At 34.5% G+C, this 27,892-nt stretch overlaps 1 protein-coding gene across 3 annotated transcripts in view; it reads left to right on the top strand.

Moving 5' to 3' along the window:
• The window catches only part of Ndst4 (N-deacetylase and N-sulfotransferase 4), a 277,456-nt gene that overhangs the window by 176,511 nt on the left and 73,053 nt on the right, over nt 1–27,892 (top strand). For all 3 annotated transcript variants that reach the window (XM_020187174.2, XM_074041591.1, XM_074041592.1), the window contains 2 exons: nt 4,531–4,716; nt 6,754–6,882. In XM_020187174.2, coding sequence (XP_020042763.1) covers nt 4,531–4,716; nt 6,754–6,882 — 315 coding nt within the window. The remainder of the gene's footprint in view (nt 1–4,530; nt 4,717–6,753; nt 6,883–27,892) is intronic.

Here is a 27,892-nt window from a genome sequence, read left to right as displayed (position 1 = left end):
AATTCACCAAAACAAATTGTCAGAGGGCAAAAAAGATCGCATGTGCAAGACTGTTACTAGAGCGCTCAGCGGAAGCACAAGTGATAGTCACCAACATCCCATTCTTACCAGATGCTTCTGAGATAGAATTGGTTATATTGAATTGGAGTAACCTGATCACTATGAAAATGCCAAGGAAGATTAAAATTGCAGGCTTCTAGATTAAATTTTCTTATTTTAACTTTAATAGTTAATGTCACTTGGAAATATTTTCAACCTCCATAGATGTTTATGTCAAGGATGTCACATTTTACCACGAGCAAAATGTCTATAAATTAAAATAATAATGAATTTTAAAAATACATCAAATGCTCTTAAGCCAAAACTCAGCAGGAATTAGGATGTATTTATCTAACTGATTTTACAATCATCTCCAGATTTCAAATTTAAATGGGCAGCAGCTATGGTCTATACCCCATGTACACCTCAGTACTTGACATAAGTCATGGATCAAAAATAATTATTTCAAGTGCAGTTGAATGTAATTGTTTTGATGTTTACATTTGGTATTTATTCTTTAAATAGATTGTCGTCTTCTGTTTTCTTACTGTACTTTGTCCGTTGGCTACTCAGTACATAAATTTTAACAATCAGATATATATATATATATATATATATAACATGATAGTATCCAGCAATATAAATAGGTGCTTCCCGTATATCTCTCAATTTTATTGGAGAAATATTGGGCAGCACTTTCTTGAACTCTTCCTCTCTTTTCCTAGAATTCAAACTACTAAACATCTCACCTGAACCTTTAATGTCTTGTATACATATAATAAGAGCAAAGACTAGCTCTACTGAGTTTCCAAGCTAGAAAAATTGTTTTTTTAAATAAGAAGAATTCTTATTAAGTGACTTAAATGATCCTAAAAACTCCGAAAAGACTGATGTAGCAGATGGTGCGCTGTATTTCTGTGGAGACAGATAAATGGTTCCCTAGGAGAGCTACTATTGCTGACAGCCTTGGACCTCAGAGAGACACAAGAGTCCTTCACTGCTGCCCTGAAAATGGGTAGCAAATACTGCTTAGAAGAGTATATTTTTTTAAACATCTTACTCCCCAGCATCAAGAATCAGGAGCTCCCAGGATTTAGCCTGTCTCCCTTATGCCCTCCAGAATCTGTCCTGAGTGTTTCTAATAGTCTGAAACTCATTTGCATTAAAAAGACTAGCTGCAGAAAGAATTTGAAAGAGGTGGATTTTTGCTTTGTAACTTCTTCCACTAAAAAGTAGTAGAGAGAAGTTGTAGTTCAGAAATACATATTAAAATCAATTCCATTTGGTCATAGTGGAGGTAATTTCGTGGAAAAGCAAAAGCAAAGACTATGAATTTAGAGTTTGGGTATAATTATAGCCCTAACATTTGTTAACATGAGCAAGTCAGGTGCTTTCCCTTTGTCTCAGTTTCCACATTTTATAATAATGTCCAGTCCTCCCAACAGGATTTTCAGGAGGGTCAAATTAGCATTAATATAAAAACACTCAATAAATATCAGGGACTAAACAATTGCAAGGACACATGTCAGTAGAAATGATTTTTAAAATGACATTATTTTAGTTGCTGTTAGAACTGTACTGCTAAATGCATTTTATTTTATGCTAGTGTTTGAAAAATGGTGATTATTTTGTAAATAGTCTGCAATTTGCCATAATTTCTCATTCCCCAACCAATAAGGAATTAAATGTAATTGGAAAAAGGAGATCAAGTCAAACTCTCCTGCAAATGTTTGTGCTGTCATATTATAGTATCATAGAGTTTCTAGATCCTGTGAGATTTGTCCTAATAAATAAAAACTATATTCAAGTGTGTTCAGCCATTTATGTCTATTTTGTAGCGTTTTTGAGTGCTTCATATATTTATTACATTGAAAAGTGTTTCAAATGCTGTTTTTTGTGATCTTGTGTAAATATGATGTTTATTTCATCTTTTAGTTGTCCATGTCTCTGTGAAGTGTGTTTTAAGCACTGGACAGAAAAAAATGAAGGTTTCTAGTTCAGTAAGCCCCTTGATAACAGGAAAAGAGTAACGAGGGAAATACTTTTCATTTTGTGTTATCATTTAGATTGAAAAAGGATAAATTCATAATTATCTAGTGTGATTTACTATTTTGATTGAGCTCCAGTTGCCAGCATGATTAGATAACCTTATGAACAGCATAGCATTGAGCCCCCAGAAATCAATATGTATAATAAAATCTTTTTACTGACCCTTATGTTCTGCTCACTGAATCAATTGTTTTTTACCTTCTGTTTTTTTCCATGAAAAGTTCTACAATTCATTTTACTACCTGTCAAAAGTGAAATGCCCTTTTTTTTTTTTTTTGGAAGGGATATAGTTGTTTGATATTTCAATCCCCTTGACTGATTTTATTTTTCATCTCTTTATTCCTAGAACACTGACATACTGATCTAGCATCCTAGGCCACAAATTTGGAATAAAATATTATATAGTGATTTAAATAAGGACTAACAAATGGTTATTAAATTCAATTAGGATTCATACACTATTATTTTATCATTCCTTAAATTATGGAAACCTCTGTATGAATCACTTGGGAAAATTACTAGGTAACAATTTTTTTTTCCCTTTCCAGTGAATCAGAAGTACCTTCCCAGGCAAGAGTCATACAAATTCTGTTTACCTGACAGAAAGGATTGAACACTTTGACCCTGGGTTTCTCTCATGGGGAAGTTTGTCTATCTTATCCGCAATGCAGCCACAGACTCTCAATATCTTATTTACTGGATGGTCACTCATCTTCAGAACACATTGTGATCATTCACTGGGCACCAGGAACGAACCAGAGAGCACTAAAGCTTTTCTCAATTCAGTAAATGGTCCAAGAATGTGTCAAGGTCATACCAGTTGCCTTCCTCTTCTGGTATCTTCCAAGTATTTTTGTTACTGAACTTTACCAACTTTGCCTTGTATCGAAAATATAGGCTTCAGGACTGGGCATATAGCTCAGTGGTAGAACATGTGCCTAGCATACATGTGTTCAATCCCCCAACCACAAGAAGGGAAAAGAGAGAGAAGGGAATGAAAGGTAAGGGAAGGGAAGAGAAGAGAAAAAGCTCTTAAAAGAAATATTTTTCTTCAGCACACACCAAAAAACCATTCTTCCCTAGTGCCTAGCAAGACTCCATCTCATTTTGCAACACTGATTTCATAATTCAGCCTTTCTATAGGGTCATAGATGTTAGAAAACACATAGTTTTGATGAAACAGAAATGAATTTGGGTAAACAATGAGGCTCATTCCACAGAGGGAAGAATGATGGAGACTTGTGAAATATATAGGCCCATCTTCTAAGCTGAGAATGGTATGGGGCTCAGGCATTACAGATATGTGATCTGTTCACAGCTTGCTGATTATACCAGACTGAATTCTTTTCCTATGCTGTGTGCCATGTAGTAGAAAATATAAATGACAGTTGTCAACACTTTTGTGTTCTGTTTATTGATTCAATCAACTTTCATATGACTGTACATTGTCATTTATAACCTCAATTGATGAGATTCAATCCTACAAGGAGTCTTTATAAAGCAGATAAGCATTTAATGGAAAAATATAAAAAAGTACAAATTAGAAAACTGAAGATCTATTTCAGGTACCTCGCAATACAATGCAATTTCTTGATGATACTTTCATATTCTTGCTTTAAATTTTCTTTCAGAGTTGACTGTTTACAAAAGGTAAGTATCTCATAGTAAAGTGAATGCTTTATAAAGAATAAACTGAGTTTCTAAAGTTTAGAACCAAAGGCAGAATCTTAGTCTTTACTTTTCCTTTACCCTGTGTACCTGAAACATCACAGATCTTGTATGGCATTAAGGCCCCGCTTTTAAATCAGACCACCTATAATCTAATTTTGTTGCCCTTTTCACTTAATCTGCACCATGGAAATTGTTCCATAATATACATTTGTGATTTATTTCATCATCTACAGTTTATCTTAGCATAGCAGTAAATCATTCATAAAATATATAGCAGATCTTAGCCTCTCATGTTCAGACTATTCAAATGGTATTAAGTCCAAAAAGCTTATCACTTTATGATTCAGGCTGATTTTAAACACACACACACACACACACACACACACACACACACACATGCCAAACTCTTCCACCTTCCATCTTTGGGCACTTGCTTGCTCAGGGTACAGATTTTTTAATTTATTTTTTCATGTGTGTATTGAGGAAAGGTTAAATTCACTTCCTATCTCTCCCCAAAACTTTCAAAATTCAAAATTCAGAATTAATGTCACCCACACAACACATGCCTAAAGTAATTACTACATCTATTATACCATCAGAGCTTTATAAGTTTATAAGCTGCAACAGAGATTAAAAACCCCATCTAGATATTTTTTTTTAATTTCTCATACTTAGCATATAATTCAATGTAGACTGAATAGGTATCTTTGGAAATAACTCGAATGGATTAACTGACCACACTCCATGGTGATGTTCTTTTGGCTTCTTTAGGAACATGGAATACCAATCAACATGGGCTATGCTGTAGCTCCACATCACTCAGGGGTCTACCCAGTTCATATTCAGCTGTATGCAGCTTGGAAGAAGGTCTGGGGTATTCAAGTCACCAGCACTGAAGAATATCCACATTTGAAACCTGCCCGGTACAGAAAGGGCTTCATTCACAGTAGCATAATGGTGAGCACACACTTGTGGGTGTCTTGAAGGCTATTGATACCTACACGTAAAATGAAGACAGACTGACATTATCTCTAAGGCTATAATGTTAAACTTCTTTTTAGATGGATGTCAGAAATCCCCAGTTTGCCTTAGACTTGGCAAAGCCATTCCATAGCTTAGGAAGCAAGCCTATAGCCAAACAATGTGCTCTCTGTGACCAGTCACAGAGGTAGAAATTGTGGAAATAAGCTTTTGTAGACATTATCCACTGGAGTTTTGAAATTGAAATATTGTCTGGGAGTCCTGTGCTTCTCCTGAGAAATTCCTCAGTACTGTCTGTTTGGATGGTTTTCCTAAGAGTTTAATAGAGAACATGATTCCATAGAAATCATACAAGAAAATACTTTTGACAAGCAAAATACTTTTCAAATCACCACACCATCAGCACACAGAAGGAAAAAATAGCATCTGAGAGCTAAATTTATCACTCAGTTTATTTTGGCTCCCAGGCACTCAGAGTGTCTTAAGAAACTACACTTTTTTCACCCTCTTTCTCTTTAATACTCGAAAAAGTGTGGAATACACTTTCTTTTCAGGTGTATTAATAGGAAAAAATAATCTGCTTTAAGAGTGATATATCAAAATAATGAGAAGAAATGAGAATAAAACCAAATTAATTTTTGCTATGAATTTAACATCATTCATGGGAATAAAAACTGCTATCATTTACTTTCATCTTTAATGATGTGTTTTAAAGTACATATCCCCACCATTTTCAATGGTTTAGATGATGGTCTCATCTTTAGTTGTCAAAATCAGAGCAAGGGCTTACAAACTGTTCTCCTTTATTGAAGTACTTACTGTCTTAAGCCGTCACTCATACTGGTACTAGAATTACCAATATCTAGCTGATCACCATCTAAAACAAAGAAAAGGCACACATGCCTAACCAGAACTTGCACTCAATACTCATTTATCATGAAACTTAATTATTTTATTGTACATTGGTATCAGAAGACCTAAAAAAGACTTGGATTTAAATGAACCATTGATAATGCAAATAGCAACCCTGATGTCCATAGGAGGTTAGGAGATATAAGGAGAATTACTCATATGATTTAAAATCAGAGTTACAGTACCAAATTTTTCCTTTATTAGGTTATATGACCATTCAACATGTTATGAGATGAAGATATTCCTTTTAACAAAAATCACATACATTCATTTACCTTGAATTTAATACAAACTATTAGGAAAATTAAGTGAAGAATAAATAAAAGGATAGCTATTTTTGTGCAATCGGATGCATTTTCCCATTAGCTTCTAAGTACTTTGTTATTCAAAATAAGTTTTTATAATGAAATTATTTGATTTTTCTGTTGAACATTCAGATTTACAACAGAATTAACAACAAAATATGACAGAAAAAAATCACTAGATGATTTAAATTCAGTGTGTAGTACAAAGAAAATGTGGGTGAGGTGATGAAAATTGACTATTTTGAATCCTATAACTTGAATCCTACAATTCAAGTCTGAATGTCAGGAGTAAGGGGAGAATGGCCTAATTGCTTGAAAAATATAATCTTAGAGGTTCTCTGTTTTTCAATTAAATGAACCCTACGACAGCTTTTCTTTTCTTTTTAACCAATCCTTTATCATAAATCACATGTGGTTTAGATTTATAGGACTGAGAAAGACTGACATATTCCAGCACCTGGGAGGCTGAGAAAAGAGGATTGCAAGTTTTGAGGCTAGTCTGGACTACATAGTGAGAACTCCAGACCAGCCTGTGTTACATGCAAGAATTTTTGTCAATTACAAAAATAAAGAACTGAATTAACCTATACATACTATATTTTTATTTGATAACTCCTTTAATATTTACAAAATTACACCAATATCAATTCTTGATTATGTTACGAAATTAGCCTTAAAAAACAAGGAACTCCAACAGGAATTGATAATTTGCAGATTCTGAAATTACAAGGTAGTGATACATACAGTTCTTAATTAAATCATGTCATTGTGCTATTCTTACTCTCCTTTTCCTTAGGTCCTTCCTCGACAGACCTGTGGGTTGTTCACCCACACTATTTTCTACAAAGAGTATCCAGGAGGACCCCAAGAATTGGATAAAAGTATCAAAGGAGGTGAACTTTTCCTCACCATCCTTTTAAACCCAGTACGTATTCATTTACACACTTACAATATCATCGATGTTTTCAAGTATGCTTCATTTTCATTTCTAAACTAAATTATCCTTACTTTCTTTATGAATGGTACATTTTTAGTGATTTGTAATCCACATTTTAAACCCTTTTCCTGTTACAATTTGATTTCTTGGGGTCTTATCTTTTGTTAGATCTGATTACAAATCTGTGGGTTTTACTCATAGTGTGGTTCATGAAAGTTTATTTACAGTAGTAAACTGGATGTTAGGTCCTCTATATTTCAAAGATAGTTCATTCTTTCCTCAGCTTTATTAAGATGTAATTGACATTTAAAGTTACATATACTCATAGCATTTAGAGTCTTCTATATGTAAAATCATGTTATCTTCAGATGGGGATACCTTCTTCCTTTCCAGTTGGGGTGCTTTTTACCTCTCTCTCTTGCCCTAATTTCTCTGGCTAAAACTTATTCCTATTTAGAAAAACTAGTACTCAGACGGCCATCCATGTCTTTATCCTAGAGGGAAAGGGTTTAGTTTTTTATCATTTACTATGATGTTATAATGTTAGTTGTGTCTTTATTGTATCCTGACTTTCATTCCTTTAGATACATGCCCAGGAGTGGTATCAGGGGATCATGTGAAAGTTCTAATTTAAGATTTTTAAGGAATCTTCATACTGCTTTCCATTGTGGTTATACTAATTTACATTATCCCCAACAGTGTATAAGCATTCCTGTTTCACCACATCTTGCCAATATTTATTGTTTGTGTTCTTAAAGATAGCCATTGTAACCATGTTAAGATGAAATCTTAATAAAGTTTTGATTCACGTTTCTTTTATGCCAAGGAAGCTGAGCAGTTCTTCATGTATTTGCTGACCATTTGTTCCATTTCCTTTGAAAATTTTTTCTTCAAAGATTTATAGTTTTCATTGAAGAGGTCTTTCATTTCCTTCAGTTTGTTTGATCTCAGCCCTAATCTTCATTATTTCTCTCTGTCTAGTTGGTAGGTTTGAGTTTAGTTTGCTCTTGTTTCTCTAAAAGCTTAACGTGCATCTTTAGTTTATTTATTTGGAATCTCTCTGGTTTTTTATGTAGGCATTCATGACTATAAACCTTCCCTTTAGCCCAGCCTGTGCTGCATCCCACAGGTTCTGTTAGATTGTCTTTTCATTTTTATCAGATTGTAGGAACTTTTTGATTTCTTCCCTTATTCAACTTGTTATTCTATGTCTTTTGATTGGATATTGAGGTCATTTACATTTCCTGTAAGATCTTTGTTCCACCCTTTCACTTAAGACAACATTTTTTTGTCAGTGAAATATGTTTCTTGCAGTAACAAATGGTCAGGTCTTGCTGTTTATTCCAACTTGTTATTCTATGTCTTTTGATTGGATATTGAGGTCATTTACAGTGTTACTATTGATAGGTATGTAGTATTTCCAATCATTTTGTTGTTGTTTTTTTCTGATGCTTATCTTACCCTATTTTTTATTTGCTAATTTCCTTGGTCAGTGTGTTCTACACTTTGTTGCATTTTTCTGGCTGCGTCTAGCTTCTTCTGTGTGCAAAATTCCTCTTAGTATTTCATGCAGTGCTGTTTTGGTGGTCATAAATTCCTTTTGTTTTTGTTGTTTGTTCCTTCAAATAGGAAGGATAGTTTTGCAGGATAGACTAGTCTAGACTGGAAGTTTCTTTCTTTTAGTGCCTAAAGTATACCTTTCCATGACATCCTTGTATTTAGAGTTTATGTTGAGAAATAATTCAAAGTATAAAGTTGTGTGTGGCAGGAAGGAGTGGCAGCATAACTATTAGAAAGGGTTAAGGAAAATCAGACTAGGAAAGGTAGAAGAGATCTAGTTGACATTTGGATGAGAGAGACAAGGGGAAGAAAATGGAGAAAAATTGAACAGACAAACAAATGTAAACACAGAAAAACTACAAAAATAATCTGAAGTCAACTTCTTTGTTCTGGAACACGCCACATTCTGCTGGACCTCTATGGTTCACCACTTCTACTCACTGGGTCCCAGTGGCTTTTCTCTAGCAGGTAACAGGCTAGACACCTTTCCTGCTCTGGCACCAATCTTCACTGTGGTTCTTGGAGTGAAATTTCAGTTTTTCTCCTACCTGATAGAGCTGGTGGTAAAGCCAGGAACCAAAAGCATTTCTTAATTTACACTGTGGCTTTTTTCTTTCCCTGTATTTTTCAGCTTTCCTGTTCCTCTTTTGAGGATTACAGTGGAGTCAATTTACTCACTAAAAGTGTTGGTAGCAAAGGATGATTGTAGATGGGTTAAACAGAGAAGAGAAAAAATGAGCTGGAAAGCAGGTAGCAAAGGATGATTGTAGATGGGTTAAACAGAGAAGAGAAAAAATGAGCTGGAAAGCAGTTCTAATTGTCGATAGGAGGGAAGTATAAATGGGGGAGGGTGAGAAGAAAGGGAGAAGAAATGGTTTAAGGTTGGATACTGAAAGGCAGGTTACAGGGCTCTCATATGATAACTACTGACGTAGAAGGGAGAAAGGGAGAGAGTCTATATTTACATACTGGAAGCACACATGTCAGATGTCCTTCTGGTAGGAGGCTCTGCAGTGGGATTGGAAATGCAGCATGGCAGACCCTGATTTCTCTACCACATTAGAGACCCATACACTAGGTTTAGTGCAACAGCCTCTGCTAGTGTTGCCTTTGCTGTCCCCACAGTCACTGCCACTACTTCTGGCAACTTCTTTGTTCTGGAACACGCCACATTCTGCTGGACCTCTATGGTTCACCACTTCTACTCACTGGGTCCCAGTGGCTTTTCTCTAGCAGGTAACAGGCTAGACACCTTTCCTGCTCTGGCACCAATCTTCACTGTGGTTCTTGGAGTGAAATTTCAGTTTTTCTCCTACCTGATAGAGCTGGTGGTAAAGCCAGGAACCAAAAGCATTTCTTAATTTACACTGTGGCTTTTTTCTTTCCCTGTATTTTTCAGCTTTCCTGTTCCTCTTTTGAGGATTACAGTGATCTTCTTCACTTTTGGTCTTCCGTGAGAGGGCTCTTCTTTGTTATTCAGGCTATTATTAGTGGGTCAAATGGCAAAAGCCTCTACTCCTCTGCCATCTTCCCCTTACTGGCCCTTCATCTTTAATCATGTTCTTTCATATTTCAAAATCTGCTATTTTATTTCTCATTATAAATATATATGCAAAGGAATACCAGTATGGAAATATTTTATCATTGGATAACGTCAGGATTATTTGAGCTTTCTGATGTTTCTTCCATAATGATTCCATCTCTGAGGCCTTGTATCCTAGTGCTCATGGAAATAAGATAATGTTAAATTTTTGTGCTCTGAGCAAAAATGCATGCTTTCAATAAAACTGTATGTAAATTCCCTGTAGTAAAGTACGAGATAGGTTTGAAATGAAATTTTTTAGATAATATGTATGTAATATTTTAAATTTATGATGAAATTAAATAATGAAAAAATTAAAAACAAAAGTTAGATTAATGGGGTAAGGAAGTGGGGAGGATAAAAATGCTGTATCAGTGTATGAGTAATTTTAAAAACTTCCCCTTAAATTGCATAGTAACTAAAGTCAAAACAAAAATGATTGTGGAATTAGAGTGTTGGAATGACACTAAACTCTCAAAAAACTTGAATACCCTATGATCTTTCATAAGAAACTTGATTTCTCAGATTTGCTTATACTCCTAATAAAGCAAGCTAGTTGAACAATCATCAGCGAGTCTCTTGGTATAGCTATTGAACCTAATCTAAAATACTCTAATTTTTTTAAGGTATTGCAAACCTGAAAGCTTTACTCCGTATTTTTTAAAAATGCCAACAAATTATAAAAACATTTTTTTGAAAATAAAGTACATGTGGAAACCTCTGTCTTTACCCCTTCTCTCAATGAGAAATTAATTTCAGTAGAGACATGGGTCACTTCATCTTATTGTTATCATTCTGGGGTTCTGTTGTAGCACTTCTTAAGGGAAAGTCAATAATCATGGGATTGACAATTGCCTCCCCTGGGCCCTTGCCCATGTTTGCTTGCTGTTGGTATTTACTGCTTGAATGCCTGTCAAACTACTTATCATTAAAGATGTGGATTTATATCTCTTTTTAAAAATATTTTGAGTTCAGTACTCTTCATAAAGCACCTTGCTAAGAACTAAATGTTCGCCTTTAAATAAGAAAGATTATTTATTTCTAGTATTCCATCAATAGCACTGGTGAACTAACTAAATGATACTAAAATTTATACATCCCACTTAGAAAACTTATTATTGCCACACAAACATGTTTTAGTTTAAGTCAATGCAGAAAAGTGAAAGAGGAATGTTTCAGAAGTTTTCTTGTATCCAATCACAAATTGTACTTGCTTTAACATTGTGAATCATTGTGAATGAATTTAAACGAGGATGCATAGGTAAAGGACAGAGACCAGGAGAGACAAAGCATCAAAAAGAACAATATTTCAGGTAAGATAGCACATACTGAGATGGCAATGTGATAACTGGATTGGGCAGATAGCAGTCTACAAATATGTGACCAATATTGCTCAAAATATGGACAGTGTGCAGAAGTGAGCAATCTGAGATGTTATCCATTTTCTATGAAGATAGCCACAGTCAGCATGTGATTGAGCACAAGCCAAATGGTTCTTTGTTCCAGGGTTACAAGATATCATCAGATGTATTTGACAGCATTCTGCAGAGAAACAGAGCCAACAGGAGAGGGAAGGAAAGAAAGAGAGAGTGACAGAAATAGAAAGACATAAAGAGAGATTATTTTAAGAATTGAATCATGCAACTAAGAAGGCTGACAAGTTTCAAGATCTGATATTTAATCATCACATTGAGACCCCAGGAAGCCAATGGTATGGTTCCAATCTGAGTTGAAAGGCCTAAGAACTAGGAGAACTGACATAGTACCCTTCCCATCCACAGACTAGCAAGCCCAAAACTAAGAACTAAGGTTTCAGTTAGAATCAGTAAATAGGAAAGTAAACAAGCAAACAAACAAAAACAATGTCGCAGCTTGAGATAGGCAAGAAAAAATTAACTTTTACCCAGACTTTTAGCTCTGTTGAGGACTTCAAGTAATTGAAGAGAACCTACCCACACTAGTGAGGGCCATCTGCTTTACCCTGTGCACGAGATGTGTGCTGGACTGATTCAAATGTTAGTCTCATTCAAAGCACCCTCATGGACATACGCAGAATAATGTACGACAAACATCTGAGCATCCTAGGCCCCATCAGGTTAATGCATGAAGATTTCACCATTGCAGCAGATGAGGAATTTAATGCTGGAAGCAGACTCGAAGTTAACAAAATAAAATGGGGAACAGAGAAAGAAGGAAGTAAGCAATAAAAATAGATAATATTCCTGAGATTGTTTTGAACAAAGTGTCTTCTTATGACTAGAGAACTACTATAGGTGATGGGCTGTGATCAATACTTACCTCATTAATGTTGAGAAATTTTGAGGCTGTTTGACTAATTACTATTGCAATTTGCATGATCCATCAAGTCTAGAAAGGATTGAATTTACAGAATAAGAGTACAGAAAGAAGAAGCCAGAAAGAGAAAGCAAGCCAGCCTTCTCTGTCTTTTTTGTCCATCATCACTTAATTCTTTGTCAGAGAAAAGAGTATCTCAATACTCATTCCCCAAAATCAGGCTGAGGGAAAGAACTCTTAAGTTCATTGAAACGAAGATAATATCAACTGGCAGAATGGCTCAAATGGTAGAGCACCTACTTAGCAAGTGTGAGACCCTGAGTACAAACCCAAGTACTGCTAGAAAAAGAAATAAAGAAAAATAATTGCAGATATGAGTTACTGGTAGGAATTAATGTGCTAATGCTAAAAAATATTTGCATGTAACAAAGCTGCTTTGTAAAAGAGAGAGATTTGTAATTGTATTTTTTAATGGTAGGTCAAAATCCCTTGAGAATGTTTTTATGTAGAAAGAAAGTAAGCATTCAACTTTCATGAAAATCATGCAGGGATGAGCATTTCCTCTACCAACTGTTGCCTCCTTCATTGAATATAGAAATGTTTGTGAGAGCTAACAAGTAAAACAGGTGGTCCTAGTGTTAGTTAGCATGTGCTCTCAGGAATAAAGCCTAATCTAACTTTATTTCTTTTTCTTGTTCAGAACCTATACTTTCATATCACAGAAATGTTATTGACATTGCATATTGAGACATCTCTCCTGGATAGTAATTTTCTACGTGAGTTTATAAATATATGTGGACTCCTGTCCTGGATGTTGAGTATTCAGTGCATTGATCACTAGATGATAAAGATCATTGCAGAAGGACATAATGTTGACAGTGAAAGTGTACACAACAGTGATAACATTATCATTCAGCTCTTCTTAGCACTGGAGCAAGAGATGAAATCTATCAAGGTAAAATTTAACAAGGAATAATGACAGGCTTCAAAATTGTTGTCAAAGACAATGGTGCTATCATCCTAAAACTATGTAAGGGAATACGTTCTATAAGGATCATTAAATTTGCCAGAAAATTGTATGTACTGCATCAGGACATATTTAATTCTATGTCATTGAAGTTGTCCAAGCAGAAGTTTTTGGCTTTGGGAATTTGAGTTTGGGGTTTTTTTGGTTTTGTTTTTGGTTCTTTTGGTGGTACTGGGGTTTGAATTCAGGGCCTTATACTTGTTGGGTAGGTGCTCTACCAGTTAAGCCATGTCCCCAGTTATTTTTGGTTTTAGTTTTTTTTTTGGACAGGGTTTTATGCTTTTGCTCAGGGCCAGCCTCAGGCAATGATACTCCTACCTACCAGCAACCCAAGTAGTTGAAATACAGACATGTGTTACCACACTCAGCTTATAATGCTGAGATGAAGTCTCACTAACTTATTGCCCAACCTGGCCTTGAACTGCTATCCTCCTAATCTGTACCTCCAAAAAAGATGGAATTACAGGCATGGGTCACTATACCTGGCACCCAAACAAGTTTTGTAAGAATACAGAATTTTACTATCTCAACTATGCTAAGAATCTATGATTTCTGTGTTCTTATACAATTAGACATTGTCACACATCTCTTTCATTTTAAAACATAAAAAAACTTTTATTTTAAACACTGCAAACCAGCATTATAAATTTGGATTTTTATGATTTTAAGTTCAGAATAAAAAGGACAGCTTGCCATCAATAGATATAAACATAAAAAGAGAAAAAAGATAAAGTGGGTTGATATTTAGTGGTAGATACCTAAGGAGGAAGCAGAGAAAAAAAATATTTTCCACCACTGATATTATTTCAAGATTTAACAGGACCATTTTGAATTTTGATTGGTAGTTTCTGCATTCACTTGTATGTGAGCACCTTATGAAGCTAATAAAAGCTTGAAAGAGTATGAAGGAATATCTCAGCATCTCCCCCTCTAGGGTGCTTTAAAATAGAATCAACATCTATGTAGTTTTTTCTTATCACCTTGGGAATTCATCTGCCTAAAGGAAGGGGACTAGATTAACTAACCTTGAGAAGTCCCACATATTTTTTTCTGGTTTATGGCTTCTATAACTGTGTAGTCAGAAAGGCATATACCATAGCAAACCAGCAGTGTCTTTGCTTATCCAGCTCCCAATGTAAGGTTCATGTTATTATGTGTTGTCCTACACCAGAATAGACGTGTATTCTTTCTATGCTCAAAAGTCCATGATACTTTTCTTTATTTTCAAGTCTCTTTAATTTCAATTTTTGACCCTAGCTGGCATTCAGAGATATATCATGTTTTCATCATTCTACATTTCAAAATAAGTCATTATTATCTAACTTACCTTAAACAGAAAATGTAAATTGAACTAACTTTTATATGCTGAATTCCTGTTACTATTGTATGTTAGATCTTTTGATTCAGCAAACTGCAAGAAATAAGGCTTCTTGATTTCCAACTTGTTTTATCTAAATGAGTACAAAAATGAAAATTATATGATCTGAAGGCCATTTGAATGACATTTCAAAAGAACAGTCAGGCTTCTGTCCACTTAACATTCAGATAACTCCCTGTGATTTTTTCTCAGATTCTTAGCATGACCTCATCACATATTGATATTTTCCTGCACTGTTCCATACTTGTCAAATACTAACATGTATTTCCCTAGTGCCGAATCCTTCCTGTATTTTCAATATAATCTTTGTTCAGACAGGAAGAAATATAATTTAATCATGTCTGAGGTGAAACAGCTTACACCAAGTAGCCAACCATCATTCAAGTTGAGACACTACCCTATAAAATATGCAGCAAGTGACAATAGAAAAAAATAAAAGGAGTAGAAAAAAAATAGAACTGGAATCTTATCAGATGGTGTTACCAGTAACTATAAAGCTTAAAATGAGTATGTCCTGCTGGATTTAATTTTTGCCTCACCTGTTTTAATTTCGTGCTGCACAAAGAGCAATTTGGAAACAACGTTTTCTAGATTGATAGATATGTCTTAAAAGCCTTAGATTCTAGAATGCTTTATAATGGTAGTACTAGAACCAGTTTGTTTCTTACCTTTTCCAGTGTTCAGAGCAGTGCTTAGACTCACTAACCCTTGCCAGTTCTATTAGCTACTTGCAAATTTGGATGAAAGAGAAATTATGTGCCTGGAAAAGTGCTATACTGGAAACTGATTGTCAAATTTAATGGATCTGCAGTGATATACTTCTTCACATGATGTTTCTGAACTTCCGTATACCCAGGCTGGTTAATGAGCTTTCCTTCTTTTTGTATATCAATCTCCAAGTTCATGGAATCTAATAGCAGTTACAGTACATTATGGATTAGTTCTGGCTCTTCAAACAGATTAGAGAAAAGGCTGCGGCTTGGCATAGGAAAACATCAACATGAAATAACCTGAACCAAACTTTAAGAGTTCTTTTGGCTGAAATACATAGATCCAGAAATGCAAGGTAATTTTCAGAAATCTATTTTATGCTCTATGCAACAAAATGGAATGCAAGCAATACTCCACATCTGTAGTAGAAAATAAAGAATTAAAGAGTACTGATAACAAAGAACTCAAGTCTTCTATGAGAGCAGTGACATTAATTTTCTACAAAGATTGGGCTTTATAGAGAAGTGTAACAATCAAATATTTTATATAGAACAAAGCAATTATATATTCCTTCAAAAAATCCTTTATAAACTAACATATTAGTATTCCTAACTCAAAATCATACTTTTTACAAGTGTTCCAGCAATATTTATTTTTGTGGAAATCAACTTCTAACTTGTCTACTACAGTGAAATCTGCCTCTTCCCTAGACAGGGACTTTGAAGCAATTAGTGTTATTGTGAGCTCCAGGGCTTAGAGCCCAGGAGAACAACCACCAACTGTGAGAAGAATGGACCCCTGCAGAGTGTGTAGATTGTGGAAAATTCTATTCCCACTCACTAAAAGACCTGCAGTCATCTTTTTTTTTTCCTTTAAGATTTGCAGGACTAACCTTTACAAAAGGACATGAATCACCATTTCTGCAGTGATTCACACTCACAGCAGGGATTTTGTAAAATCTGGAGTCAGCTAAGATCCATGGCCTCACTCTGTATGATATTATTCTTTCTGTTCACTCTGAAAATCAGGACCAGAGTAAGGATGAGGAAGTAGAGAATGTGAGGAAGGTTTGCTTTCTTTTCCTAATATTTTTTAGTACTGCAGGTTTTGTTTAACTTTCCACAATAGAATTTGCTTAAAAATTAGTAATTCACAATGCAAAGTGTGTTATTGCAAAAGAACAGAATATTTTTGCCTTCTAAACCTGAACTTTGTCTTCCTGTCAAGTTATAGCAAGACTGCTATTATTGTGTAGACATGCATCTTTCTAATGCAATAGCTGTTACAGTCTTGATGGAATACAATTTGCATTCCTGTGTATTTCCAGACCATGAACAAGTCCATAAGATTGCATTGTATTTTTTTGCTATTTTGTTCCCTTAGAAAAATAAATGAAAGTAGCAATATTTTATTGGGAAAGTCTATTTCATCCAGTGTAACTGGATAATTTAGTTTTCCAAAGCATGGAATGAAAGGTAGTGGAAGAGCTCTTTAGCATAAATAAATTTTAAATAAATTTTTAACAGCAAAATGTACAACCTCCTGTTTATTGGATATTAGTTAATAAATAAGTCTCTCTCTCTCTCTCTCTTTCTCTATCTTCTCAGTTTGTAATATGCAAGTATTAAGTATATAATACTTTTGAAATTTAGGGATAGTTTAGAAGCATTAAGTAATAACAAAATTCATGAAAGAGAGAGCCCTTCCATCAGAGTTTACATAACTGGTAGGCTGATGAAAAGAAGAGGTGAGTAATCTATTAGAAATCTGTGTTGTGCTTTGTTTGTTTTCACTCTTCCACAGTTCAAAATTCTTGGTTTTATTTTTTTGTTCTACAGTTTTTATAACAGCTACATATTTCAAAATGTCTTTTTAAAATATGTCTTATTTTGTTAATATTCATAAAAGATGTAAATTGCAGTGAATAGAAATACAATTTGGGGTCACTTTACCTTATTTACTTTTTTCTGGCAACTTCTTTGAGTTAGATACAGTAAAAACATTAGCTCTTTACTAAAACATGTTGATAGTTCCCATTTTTGTTTTTGGGGGAGTAAAGTCTTCTGTTTTTCCAATAGTAATTACATACCGATAGTAAAATGGAATATTTATGAATTTTCAGAAATCCGTTGAGAAATTAAAAGTTTTATAATTTCTACAGTCTTATCTGCTGATATCCCCTGAAGTTAGTCAATACTTATTTATTTTCTTTAAGATTTATCTAATCAAAACTTTTAAATTATTGATAAAAGTAATCAGAAATTCAGTGCTTACTTTACAATCAATTGTTAGAATATTCTCAAATAATTGAGTGCCAACCTTCACTACTACTTGTATTTTAGTCATTTTATTTCTTTATGTTTTCTTTTTCCCACCAAGGAGAGCTTATAGATGGTTTACTATAGGAGAATTATATTGTATGTTCATTTGTCTGTTTAATTCAATCAAGGAATCCAAGAGAAAGCTCTCCAGAGGAGCTGACATTTGAGTTAAGCTGAGGTTCATTAGAAATGAAGTAGCATGGTTGGAGTTGGGCAGTGGAAGTGTATTAATCAAAGGATTCAGCATTATAGAGGGTAAAATTATTATGACAAGTTTGAAAACTGTCAATGTTTGGGTTTTATAGAAGTATAGGATGAAGAAAATGTAAGAGCAGGTAAGAGTAAGATCATGAAAGTTTGTATATGACAAGTTGACAATGTGAACACTATTATTCTGTTGTGGAGAGGCAGGAATTGAATGAAAGGAGCAGCATAATTAAATAAAAATTGTTATTTGCAGTTCTGTTTGAATTTTGATGGCCTATTCTATATCAGAACTATAGCTACTTATGCATGTATTACTTTTCTATCCCTGTTATTCCCCTCTTGCCCTATTTACTCATCACTCTTCACCTTGACTTTCCCTTCCCCGCTCCAAGGACCTCAAACCAGTTTAAATCAAATGTCACTGCTTTGTACATAGAGTCATAGTACAATTCACAATGGCATCTTTATGTTTATTGACTCTCCCTAACACATACTGTATGTATCTCCAGTAAGTAGCATTGGTTCAGTCAGTTGAATAAATTAATAAATGAAAATTATGCCATCATAACTGCAAGTGTCTACCACATGTACTCTCTCATAAACTGTTAACACCATGTAGGAACATAAGGGAAAGAAAGGAAAACCAGGACATGGAAAGGAGAGGGGAGGAAAACAAAATGAGAAGAGAGATAGGGAAGGAAGGGAAGAGAAGGGAGAAAAGGAGGAAAGGGGAGAGGATGGGACAAAATGGGAAGCTCTTCCTTCTTTTATAAAATAAAATGGTCAACAGCAATACACATAATCCAATACCCAAACTCAGAAAATCTTGTTTTATTTTGTTTTTCATGGTTTGCTAAATACTTAAGAAAAATTTATATATAATTTCCATGTACTTTAGTATTGCTGCATATAAAATGGAGGAAATAAAATTTTTACTGTTTTACACAGGTATGAAGAGGAGACATGACACAAAGCAAATATGTTTCAGTCCAGAAAATGTTAATACTTTGGATATAAATCTCATATTAAAAGTATAAATATAGATCATTTTTATTATCAGATGGTATTTGAGGCATGTTAAAAGCCCATGTGTTCTGGGTTTGTTTCCAGTTTGAGCTTTGCTTGATTATTTCTCCCTGTCTGAACACATAAATCAGGTGATAAAGACATCTTTTATTACAAATGATTTTAGTTCATTATTTGTTTTGCTTCTGAAAAGTTACTGGTGGCATGTCTGTTTATTGTGCTTTCTGAACTATTTTTAAATGATAAATTTTTGTCATTATTTTTCATTCCAGTGAACAAATTGAGTCATCAAATGCAGCACTCGCTTGGATGGTCAAGGCTGTTTTGTTCATTTGATTTTGGTGTCTACCAAAACACCTCAGGTGTTTTTGCCAAAGGTTTAAGTTTTTTGTTTTGGCTCTCGATGTTGCTGGTTTTGAGGTCTCTTAATTTTTGTTTTAATAAGTTTGCCAGAAACACTAAATTCGTTCTCGGTTAATATTTTATAGGCAACATTGACTTTTGTGGGAATTTTGCTTAAATGAAGATGAAGTAGAATTATAGCAATTTGCATGGTTAGCAAATTAGCATGAAATACAAATCTGGAGAACTTCTCAATTTTTACATTTTTGTAGATGATTTGAATGATCGAATAACAGAAAGAAGAAAACTCAACCTTGCAAACCAAACAGAAAGTGCTGGACTGGATTTCATTACCTTTGCAAAAGGAAAGAACACTCTTGTCTACAGTCATTGATCCTGTAGACGGGGCTCCATTGAGTGTCACACCTAACGGAATAGTCAGTGTTCAGTTACCTCCCTGTAAGAACATTAACCAAAACCAGAGGAGCAGCCAAATGACTTAGGGGTAAAGAAAAGATTGTGTTCCTATATACGGAAAGTTTATGATGACCTCCAGTGTCTTATAGCACCATATGAAAGTTACTAGCTTAAACAATGTAAAAGATAAAATTTTCAGCAGGAAGTGCTTCCTTGATTTATAGATGTCACTTTTAACACAATTTAACGTGTTCAATAATGCCATTCAAAATACATAAAATGGAAGTAAAAAGACTTGCTCCTTCTTGAAGCTGTTATTATATCCACTTAAACTTTCTTTTACACACAGGTACACACTCAAATCAAATGTGAATAAAAGATGTGACTTGGAAATTGCCATCCTGCAATTTCTTTTCAGAAGTCCATTCTGTAGTTGCTTAAAAAACTTCCTGCAGCAATCAGATCTCTATAGGAAGAATTTTCTGCATAGGCTGAGATGTTACGCTCATATACACAAAGAATTTAGAAACTCTGATCTATTTAGGAAAATGAAAAATGAAACTTAAGTACATCACATGGCCCAAAATTTGAAGCAGCTTCTAGCATATCTTCTGATGAATATATAACTATATATTACATATATTACCGTTTATAATGACTATCAAATCTCTAGTGACAACTTTTTAAAAGAAGCCTATCTATAAGCAAACACCATGATGAACAACTTTCAGGATAAGGAATCATTAGGTCAATTATTATGGTTTTTGAAGTAACTTTCTAGAAAGCAGACAACCTGTCAGTAACATCAGAAGACATTCCTTTTACAATTTGTGCCCATAATAGGTCCTATTGTGTATCTGTTAAATGAGTAAATCCATAACTATGAATTCTTAATTGTACTTCCAAAATAAACCCCATTTAATGCTTTCCACTCCATCTTTGCAACAATTCTGCTAGTCATGCCTCTCTTGTCTCTCTCCCAGAAAACTTCCACCACTCTAGCCACAAAGAATTCAGTGTCTCTAGACTTGAATGATATTGTTAAATACAGGATATAGCATACTGTAGCGATTCCTAAAGACCTCCACTGGCTTTTCACTTAATCTCAGAATTAAATTCAGACTCTGGGCTATGATATGGACTCCTACTACCCTCTCTGAATTTATCAAGTTCTACTCTTAGCTTCATTTCCTACACTCCATCCACACCACCTTTCTTTCTTCCGTTCATTCATTCAAACATGCTTGCCCTTCTGGGCTTTTGTGCTAAAATCACTTTGCTTAGAATGAGTTTTTTGAAGAATTTGTAAATCTACCTTCTTCTGTCTTTCATGTCTCAGGTCAAAAGTCAACTCACATGGAAGAGTTGCCTGACATTTTCCCAGTCACTATCATTTGTCTATCTTACTCTTATAGCATTTATCACTCTCTGAAACATTTATACAGTCACCATCTATTTCTTTCCCCCAATTCCATACCCTTCCCTTGTAACACACATGGTCCATCCACATTGATTAGGTGAGTCTAGTAACAGTCTTACCAGTGTGGGGAACCCAGAGAGGATACTGATGGCATAGAAATTAAATCTTTTGATTGTGAGCCATTGTGTATCATATTTTCATGAGTTGTAGAAGTAACTTTTAGCCGTGAATTTAACATTTTAACGTATAAATTGAGATAAATTCTGCATAGACCATTTGTTTTCTGTGGCTCATAGAGATAACTTTACAATCTTTGTGGGAAATATCATGTCACTAAAGTGTCTAATAAGGCTTGTCCTAATCTTTCATTTCCCCTCCCAAACTGTTGGTGTTAATGTCTACCTAAAATTAGAAGGTGCCTTGCAATGATTTCCTGAGAAACACGTATCTAAATCTGCAATACAAGAATAAAATCTACAAAAATCCTTGTGATATCCAAGCTATCTTTCATATCCACTTAAGTATTGACACCCATTATTTGTAATTTGATAAATCTTTTGTTCTTATTATTTATAATTACTGGTATTTATTAAGGTTGACTTTATTTAACCTTTCAGATGCTTTATGTTCCCTACAACCACATGAGCCAGGTTCTATTATCTCTAGTATTGCACAGCTGAAGAACAGCAGAGCCATAGTAGAGAAACACAGGAAGTTGAGTTCCAAAGTTTCCATTCTTTTACCAATACATTCTGTTGTCTCTCCAACCCAGATTACTGTAAAAACGTAATATAACTTGGGAAAACTAGTCTTTTGTGAGGCAGAATGATTTTAGCAGCCATAACTGAACTCTATCAACTTCTAAAGTTGAAAAGTGTATGTAACTGCAGAGACATCTATGCCTTTGAGCATCCCATGCTCCTTAATTCATTCACTCAAAGTCTATTAAATTTTTATAGTATAGAGAAATTTTTTTTAAAAATTAAGGGTACAGTCCTTACAGATGTGAGGAGAACTAATCATACAATTGAAAATTTGGGTAAGACTCACTGACAGCTGTCAAAATAAAAGGCAAAGAAATACAAAAAGGTAGGGAGTGTGGTCCGCCACCTGGAACAAACAGAAAAATCTACCAGGCCAATGTCACATTAGAGCTGGACAAAGTACCTAGAATTGTGACTGTTATTTAAGGAGAAGTGCGTTTTGTGTAGAGAGGAAGCTAATGAGCTAATTCTGAGCTGGAGGCATATGGGAGAAAGAACATGGAAAGAGAAAATAATTAAAAGAGAGAAGCAGAAGAGTGATGGGAGAGAGGAAGGCTGTATGAGGGGTTGAGACGAGATAGTACAGGTTTTTATGGATAATATGTGGGGTCTTTAGGTGGGTGAAGGACTTCATGCTCGGATTTAGAAAGAAAGTTAATGTTCTTATTTCTTAATAGAAAGTTATTCCATTAAAATGGTGACCCTCCTCCAAGAAAGAATAGTTTTCCTTTCATCAAACCACAAGACAAGTCTGAGCCCCTTGTTAGAGCCTTCAGGAAAATGTCCTAATCTTAAAAAGCATAAGAATAAATTGTGTTTGTCCATTGCTCATGAATGAGATGGGAGTATAACAAACCAAGTTTGAGCTGTTCCTTCTTCTAAGGATGTCTTTGCAAAATGAAAAAAATCTCAGAACTTCTAAACATTACCCTCTTCAATTTTATTTTTAATTATTTTTTTTTTAGCGGTATTGAAGTTTAAAAAAACTCAAGGCTTCATGTTTGTTAAGCAGGTGCTTTAGCACTTTAGCCATTCTGCCAACTCTTATTTTACTTTTGAATTGGCATTCATTAATAACATGAGAGAGTTTCATTGTGATAACTCCATACTTATATAGAGTGTACTTTGAACAAGTTCACTCCCTCTATTATACTTGCATTCGCTTCTCTCCCTCTCCCTTTTTAAGCAGTATTTGATGGGCTTCATTATGCTGTTTTCACATGTATATATGTAGCAAATGTTCAATTTGATTTTAAAATTGTATAACAAATAGGAATGCAACAATTTTGAATCCATGGTTTTGCTTTTATCTTTCCTTCCTTCCTTTCCTTTTTCTTTCTTTCTTTCTTTCTTTCTTTCTTTCTTTCTTTCTTTCTTTCTTTCTTTCTTTCTTTCCTTCTTCCTTTCTTTCTCTTTATTCCTTTCTTTTTTTAATCTTCCATACTCTCTCCCTAAAATATTCTCCCCTTCTTTTTATTATTATTATTTTCATTTTAATAAACAACTGTAAGTTGGCCACAGTGTTTCATGCCTATAATCCTAGCTACTTGGAAAGTTGAGATCAGGAGAATCCCAGTTTGAGGCCAGCCAGAAGAAAAAGTTTGCAAGACTCCATCTCAAACAATAAATAGCTTGACATGGTGGCATACACCTGCTATCCCAGCTCTGCAGTAAGCATAAATAGGAGGATGGCTCCAGGTTGGGCCAGGCATAAAAATAAGACTTATTCAAAAAATAACTAAAGGAAAAATTGGCTCAAGTGGTACAGCACCTGCCGAACAAATTGCAAAGCCCTGAGTTCAAACTGTAGTACTGATAAAATAATAATAATAATAATAATAATTAAATTAACAACTTTAATTCATTATTTGTAGAATTGTTATACTATTAGATCACAAACACACCAAGTAATATTATACTGTCCACTAACTTTTAATTTCATTTAAAGTAATAAAAATGATTTTAATTAACAACCAATGAAGTAAATTTTTAAATGAATTTAGACTTAGACAAGCACACAGACTTTATACTATTTCACTTCAATCTTTAATGAAGTATTTTCTGGGTTAAACAGAATCATACCTGGGTGTCAGTGACTCAATCCTGTAATCCTAGCTACTTAGAGGCAGAGAGTGGGAGTATCATGGTTCTGCCAGGCTAGCCTGGGCTAAAAGTTTTGCTTGACCCCCATCTCAACCAAGATCTGGTTGGAGTGAAGTTCCCTGTCATCTTAGCCACACAGGAGGCTGAGATGAATTTGCAGTTCCAGGATAGCCTAGGCCAAAAAAACAAAACAAAAAAAAGAAGTTCAAGAGACCCCATCTCAACAGAAAAATGTGGGTATGGTGGCAAAAACCTGCCATTCCAGCTATTGCAGGGAGCATAAATAGGATAATTGCAGTCCAGGCCAACTCAAGCAAAAATGAGACTCCATCTCAAAAATAACCAGAGCAGAAAGAGCTAGAGGTGTGGTTCAAATGGTAGAGCACCACCAATCATGAATCTCTGAGTTTTAACCCCAGTACCACCAAAGAAAAAAAAACAATCTATCAAGACTTTGCCATTGTGCAATGACAACATCTTCATTTATGAAAAAGAACTGGTAATTCTTTGCACACTGTGACAGTTAACAAGCAGGAATGTACTTTAATATATAGCCTAGTTATCTGAACTACTGAGTCAACTTATTAATCTCATTGTGTTCTATCTAGTGTCAGTGCAGTGGTGGGGTGGTGGGGTGGAGGAGAGAAGAGTGAAGTATGAAAAAATAAAATCAAATTCAAGTACAGCAGGTTCACTGTCCCCATTATGGCACTGGTCAATTTTTTCAAGTTCTCTCCTGGGTATTTGACAGCTGTGAGGCTTTGCTCTTAGCAAGGTGAGCAGAAGCCACAGACCATCCTGTCTTTGTGATTGCTGAGAACTGTGTCAGATTAGTGAGAACCTTAACCTTCAGGGAGCTTCCACCCACTCTTTGAAGAACCTTGCTTTCGGGGGTTTGTATCTAACACCTTCACTAAGCAATATGTTTTATTAAATTTTCTCTTCATCTGTAAAATTCATTCGAGACAGAACCACTTTAGTACATTAAGGGAAAATAAAGATCAGAGATTGAATAATAAAGAAGGAATTTTAGGAGCCATAAAGTTTCCCACGCTTGGACGGTACTGTCATGAGTCTAAGTCACCTATTCTTTGCCTGGAGATACCAGGAATAAAAAGAACTTAAAGTGACATTAAAGGGAAACAAGCAGCTGTTCTTGCCTTTCAAACGACAGTAATTAAAAGCATGGACTGGAAATTAAAGTATCCATCTCTCAGTTTCCTGCTACTTTAGCTTTGACAGAAGCACATTACAAAACTTGAATTTAGGCTGAGGTCACGACTGCTGAAGTAGTAAAGAAATTTGGAAGAAAAGGTACTATTCTGGAAGGGTGACAGTCATCCTATTAAACACTAATATATTCCTCACAGTCCTTGGCTTGTATTTAATGTATTTAAAAGGCTATTAAATTATGTTTTCTGTTTCTCCTCCTGTGGATAAAGAGAAGTTAGAAATTCTCTCTAATTCAGTCATATTAAACATTTTGGGATACACCACTAAAAATGAGTTTATGTAAGTACCCTCAAAATGTTTATAAATATTTATGTATAACTTTAATTCATTCCTCACATATCAATATAATAATATACCATGTGTGTTATATAGAAATGCAAAATGAATATATACATATGTGTATATATATATTTGAAATGTTTTCTTCTTGGAGATAGCTTAATCAAGCCATCTGAGCTTCTTGCATGTTATTCTGGGGACCACCACCTTAGCAGAATAAAATGCTGATTAATGTATAAAAATAATACTCCTGAGATGGATGCATGGCTCAAGCCATACAATGACTGCCTAGCATGGGTGAAGCCCTGAATCTATGCCACAGTACTGCTCCTCCAAAATATTCCTAAGTATGTAGAAAACCTGCATGTGTTATCAAAATCTATTGTTTATTAACAAAAGAAATGGATTATGGCAGTGACCTCATTCTACCCCACATAGTTCATTTTCTCTGTTCAGTGTTTCTTGACATATAGGTGATAATTTCAGTTAAAAGTACCAGAATAAAAATGTTGAGGTCTGCTATCCAGAGTACCAGAAGTGAATTTTCAAAATATTTTATTATAGACACTAATTAGAAATATTAAAAACTGTTATAGGCAAAAATAGTAGAAATCAGATTAGGGGGAAAATAACATTTTGGTTGAAAATTTGGGAAGTTGTATTTCCAAGTTAGGAAACTTAGAATCAAAACCTTAATAAAATTTTCAAATATTACAAATCAGACCTCTTATCTTAGAAGCATAAAGAGAAATTAAGATCACAAAGTCAATATTTAACATACAGTTGTTATTTTAAATGATATTATTATTTGTAAAGAGCTATAATTTTATTATCCTTTCCTTGACCTATGGGTCCATGTCCAAAAATTGGATGCAAGTAAAGTTGTATGAGCTTATTAACTTATTCATTCTCACAAAGAACTCATTACTTAGTATTACTGAGGAAGTCAGAATCAATTGTCATGTACTCTCTCTTTCTCTCTGTCTCTCTCTCTTTGTATATACGTTTATATTTTGTTTCCTTGAGTCCAAATATCTCTATATATAGTAGGCTGGCCTTGAACTCACACTACTCCTATCTCAGACTTCCTACTGCTAGTATTCTAAGCATGTTATACCCCCCTGGTCTTAACTGTCATGTTCTCTTGACAAAACATTAAAAATATCCACCTGAGTAAGGTATACATATATTGCATCTGCCCTTCTTTTGACCTTGATTCATAAAAGTGTATCACTTTAAATGAACTGGATATATAGCCTTTTCACCCATAACTCCCAAGTTGGCCACAAAAGTTAGAAATAAAAAAAATTTCTGGTGTTCAATGTGATGTTTTGATTTATGTACACATTATAGAAAGATTCAAGCAAACTAATTAATATATCCATCACTTCATCACTTTATCATTTTTGTGATGAAAGCATTAATCTATTTTAGGAATTTTGAAATATGCAATATGTTGTTATTAATGGGTTCACCATGTAGTGCAATTGATCACTAAACTTATCCCTTCAATCTAACTAACAAGTTGTATGCTTTAATCAACATCTTCACTTTCCCTATCAACCCGTCCCTCAGCCACTGGAAACTACTATTTTTATGAGATCAACTTTTTCATATTCACAATTATTACTTATCAATTAAAATGAGTAAAATTGCATAAATTATTTTAAATTAAAACATAAACAAAATTTTTATATGACAATGAGTTATTGTATGATTTTGATAGTAATGGCCTCAACAATGAGGCAGACATAATTCTTTCCAGAAAGAATGGACTCAGATACACTATCTTGTCTACAATAATTTTAAAATATAAAATAAAATAATTTTATCATAGAATAAAATACTCTGAAAATAAAATAAAATACTTCTGAAAGAACATATAATCATCCTCTTTAAGATAAGGTGTGGTGGCAAGTGTTCTTGTTAACCTCCTTCCTTTTCTGCTCCATCCCTGTTTAGGCACCTGGATTAACAGCAAATATGAAAATGTTTCACTGCAAGTACTTCAGAAGGCATCATGGCAACCTCTTCCTGGCCCAGTATCTATCATATACGTGCCTGGGGCAAATGGTTTGAAATCTTTGCGATCTCTCCATTTCTCCAGATACTCTAATATTTACTTGAAGATTTGGTTAGATAAGATAGCCATGTTTTCATACCATTCAAATCTCCAATGATGCTTCTGACTGCCAGCCCCTTGTGGGTGCTTTCAGTTTTGTGGGTGCTTTCACAGGACTATAAGAAGTGGTTTTGTGGACCACTTACTGCATCACTTACCGCATTATTAGTGCCCTCTCAATGAAGATCTTCAGAATAAACATAGAATCAAA

Source organism: Castor canadensis, chromosome 9 (genome assembly GCF_047511655.1).
Source record: "Castor canadensis chromosome 9, mCasCan1.hap1v2, whole genome shotgun sequence".
NCBI classification, from domain to species: domain Eukaryota; kingdom Metazoa; phylum Chordata; class Mammalia; order Rodentia; family Castoridae; genus Castor; species Castor canadensis.
The sequence above is the reverse complement of the archived record's forward strand: the minus strand, read 5'-3'. Positions and strand labels throughout refer to the sequence as shown.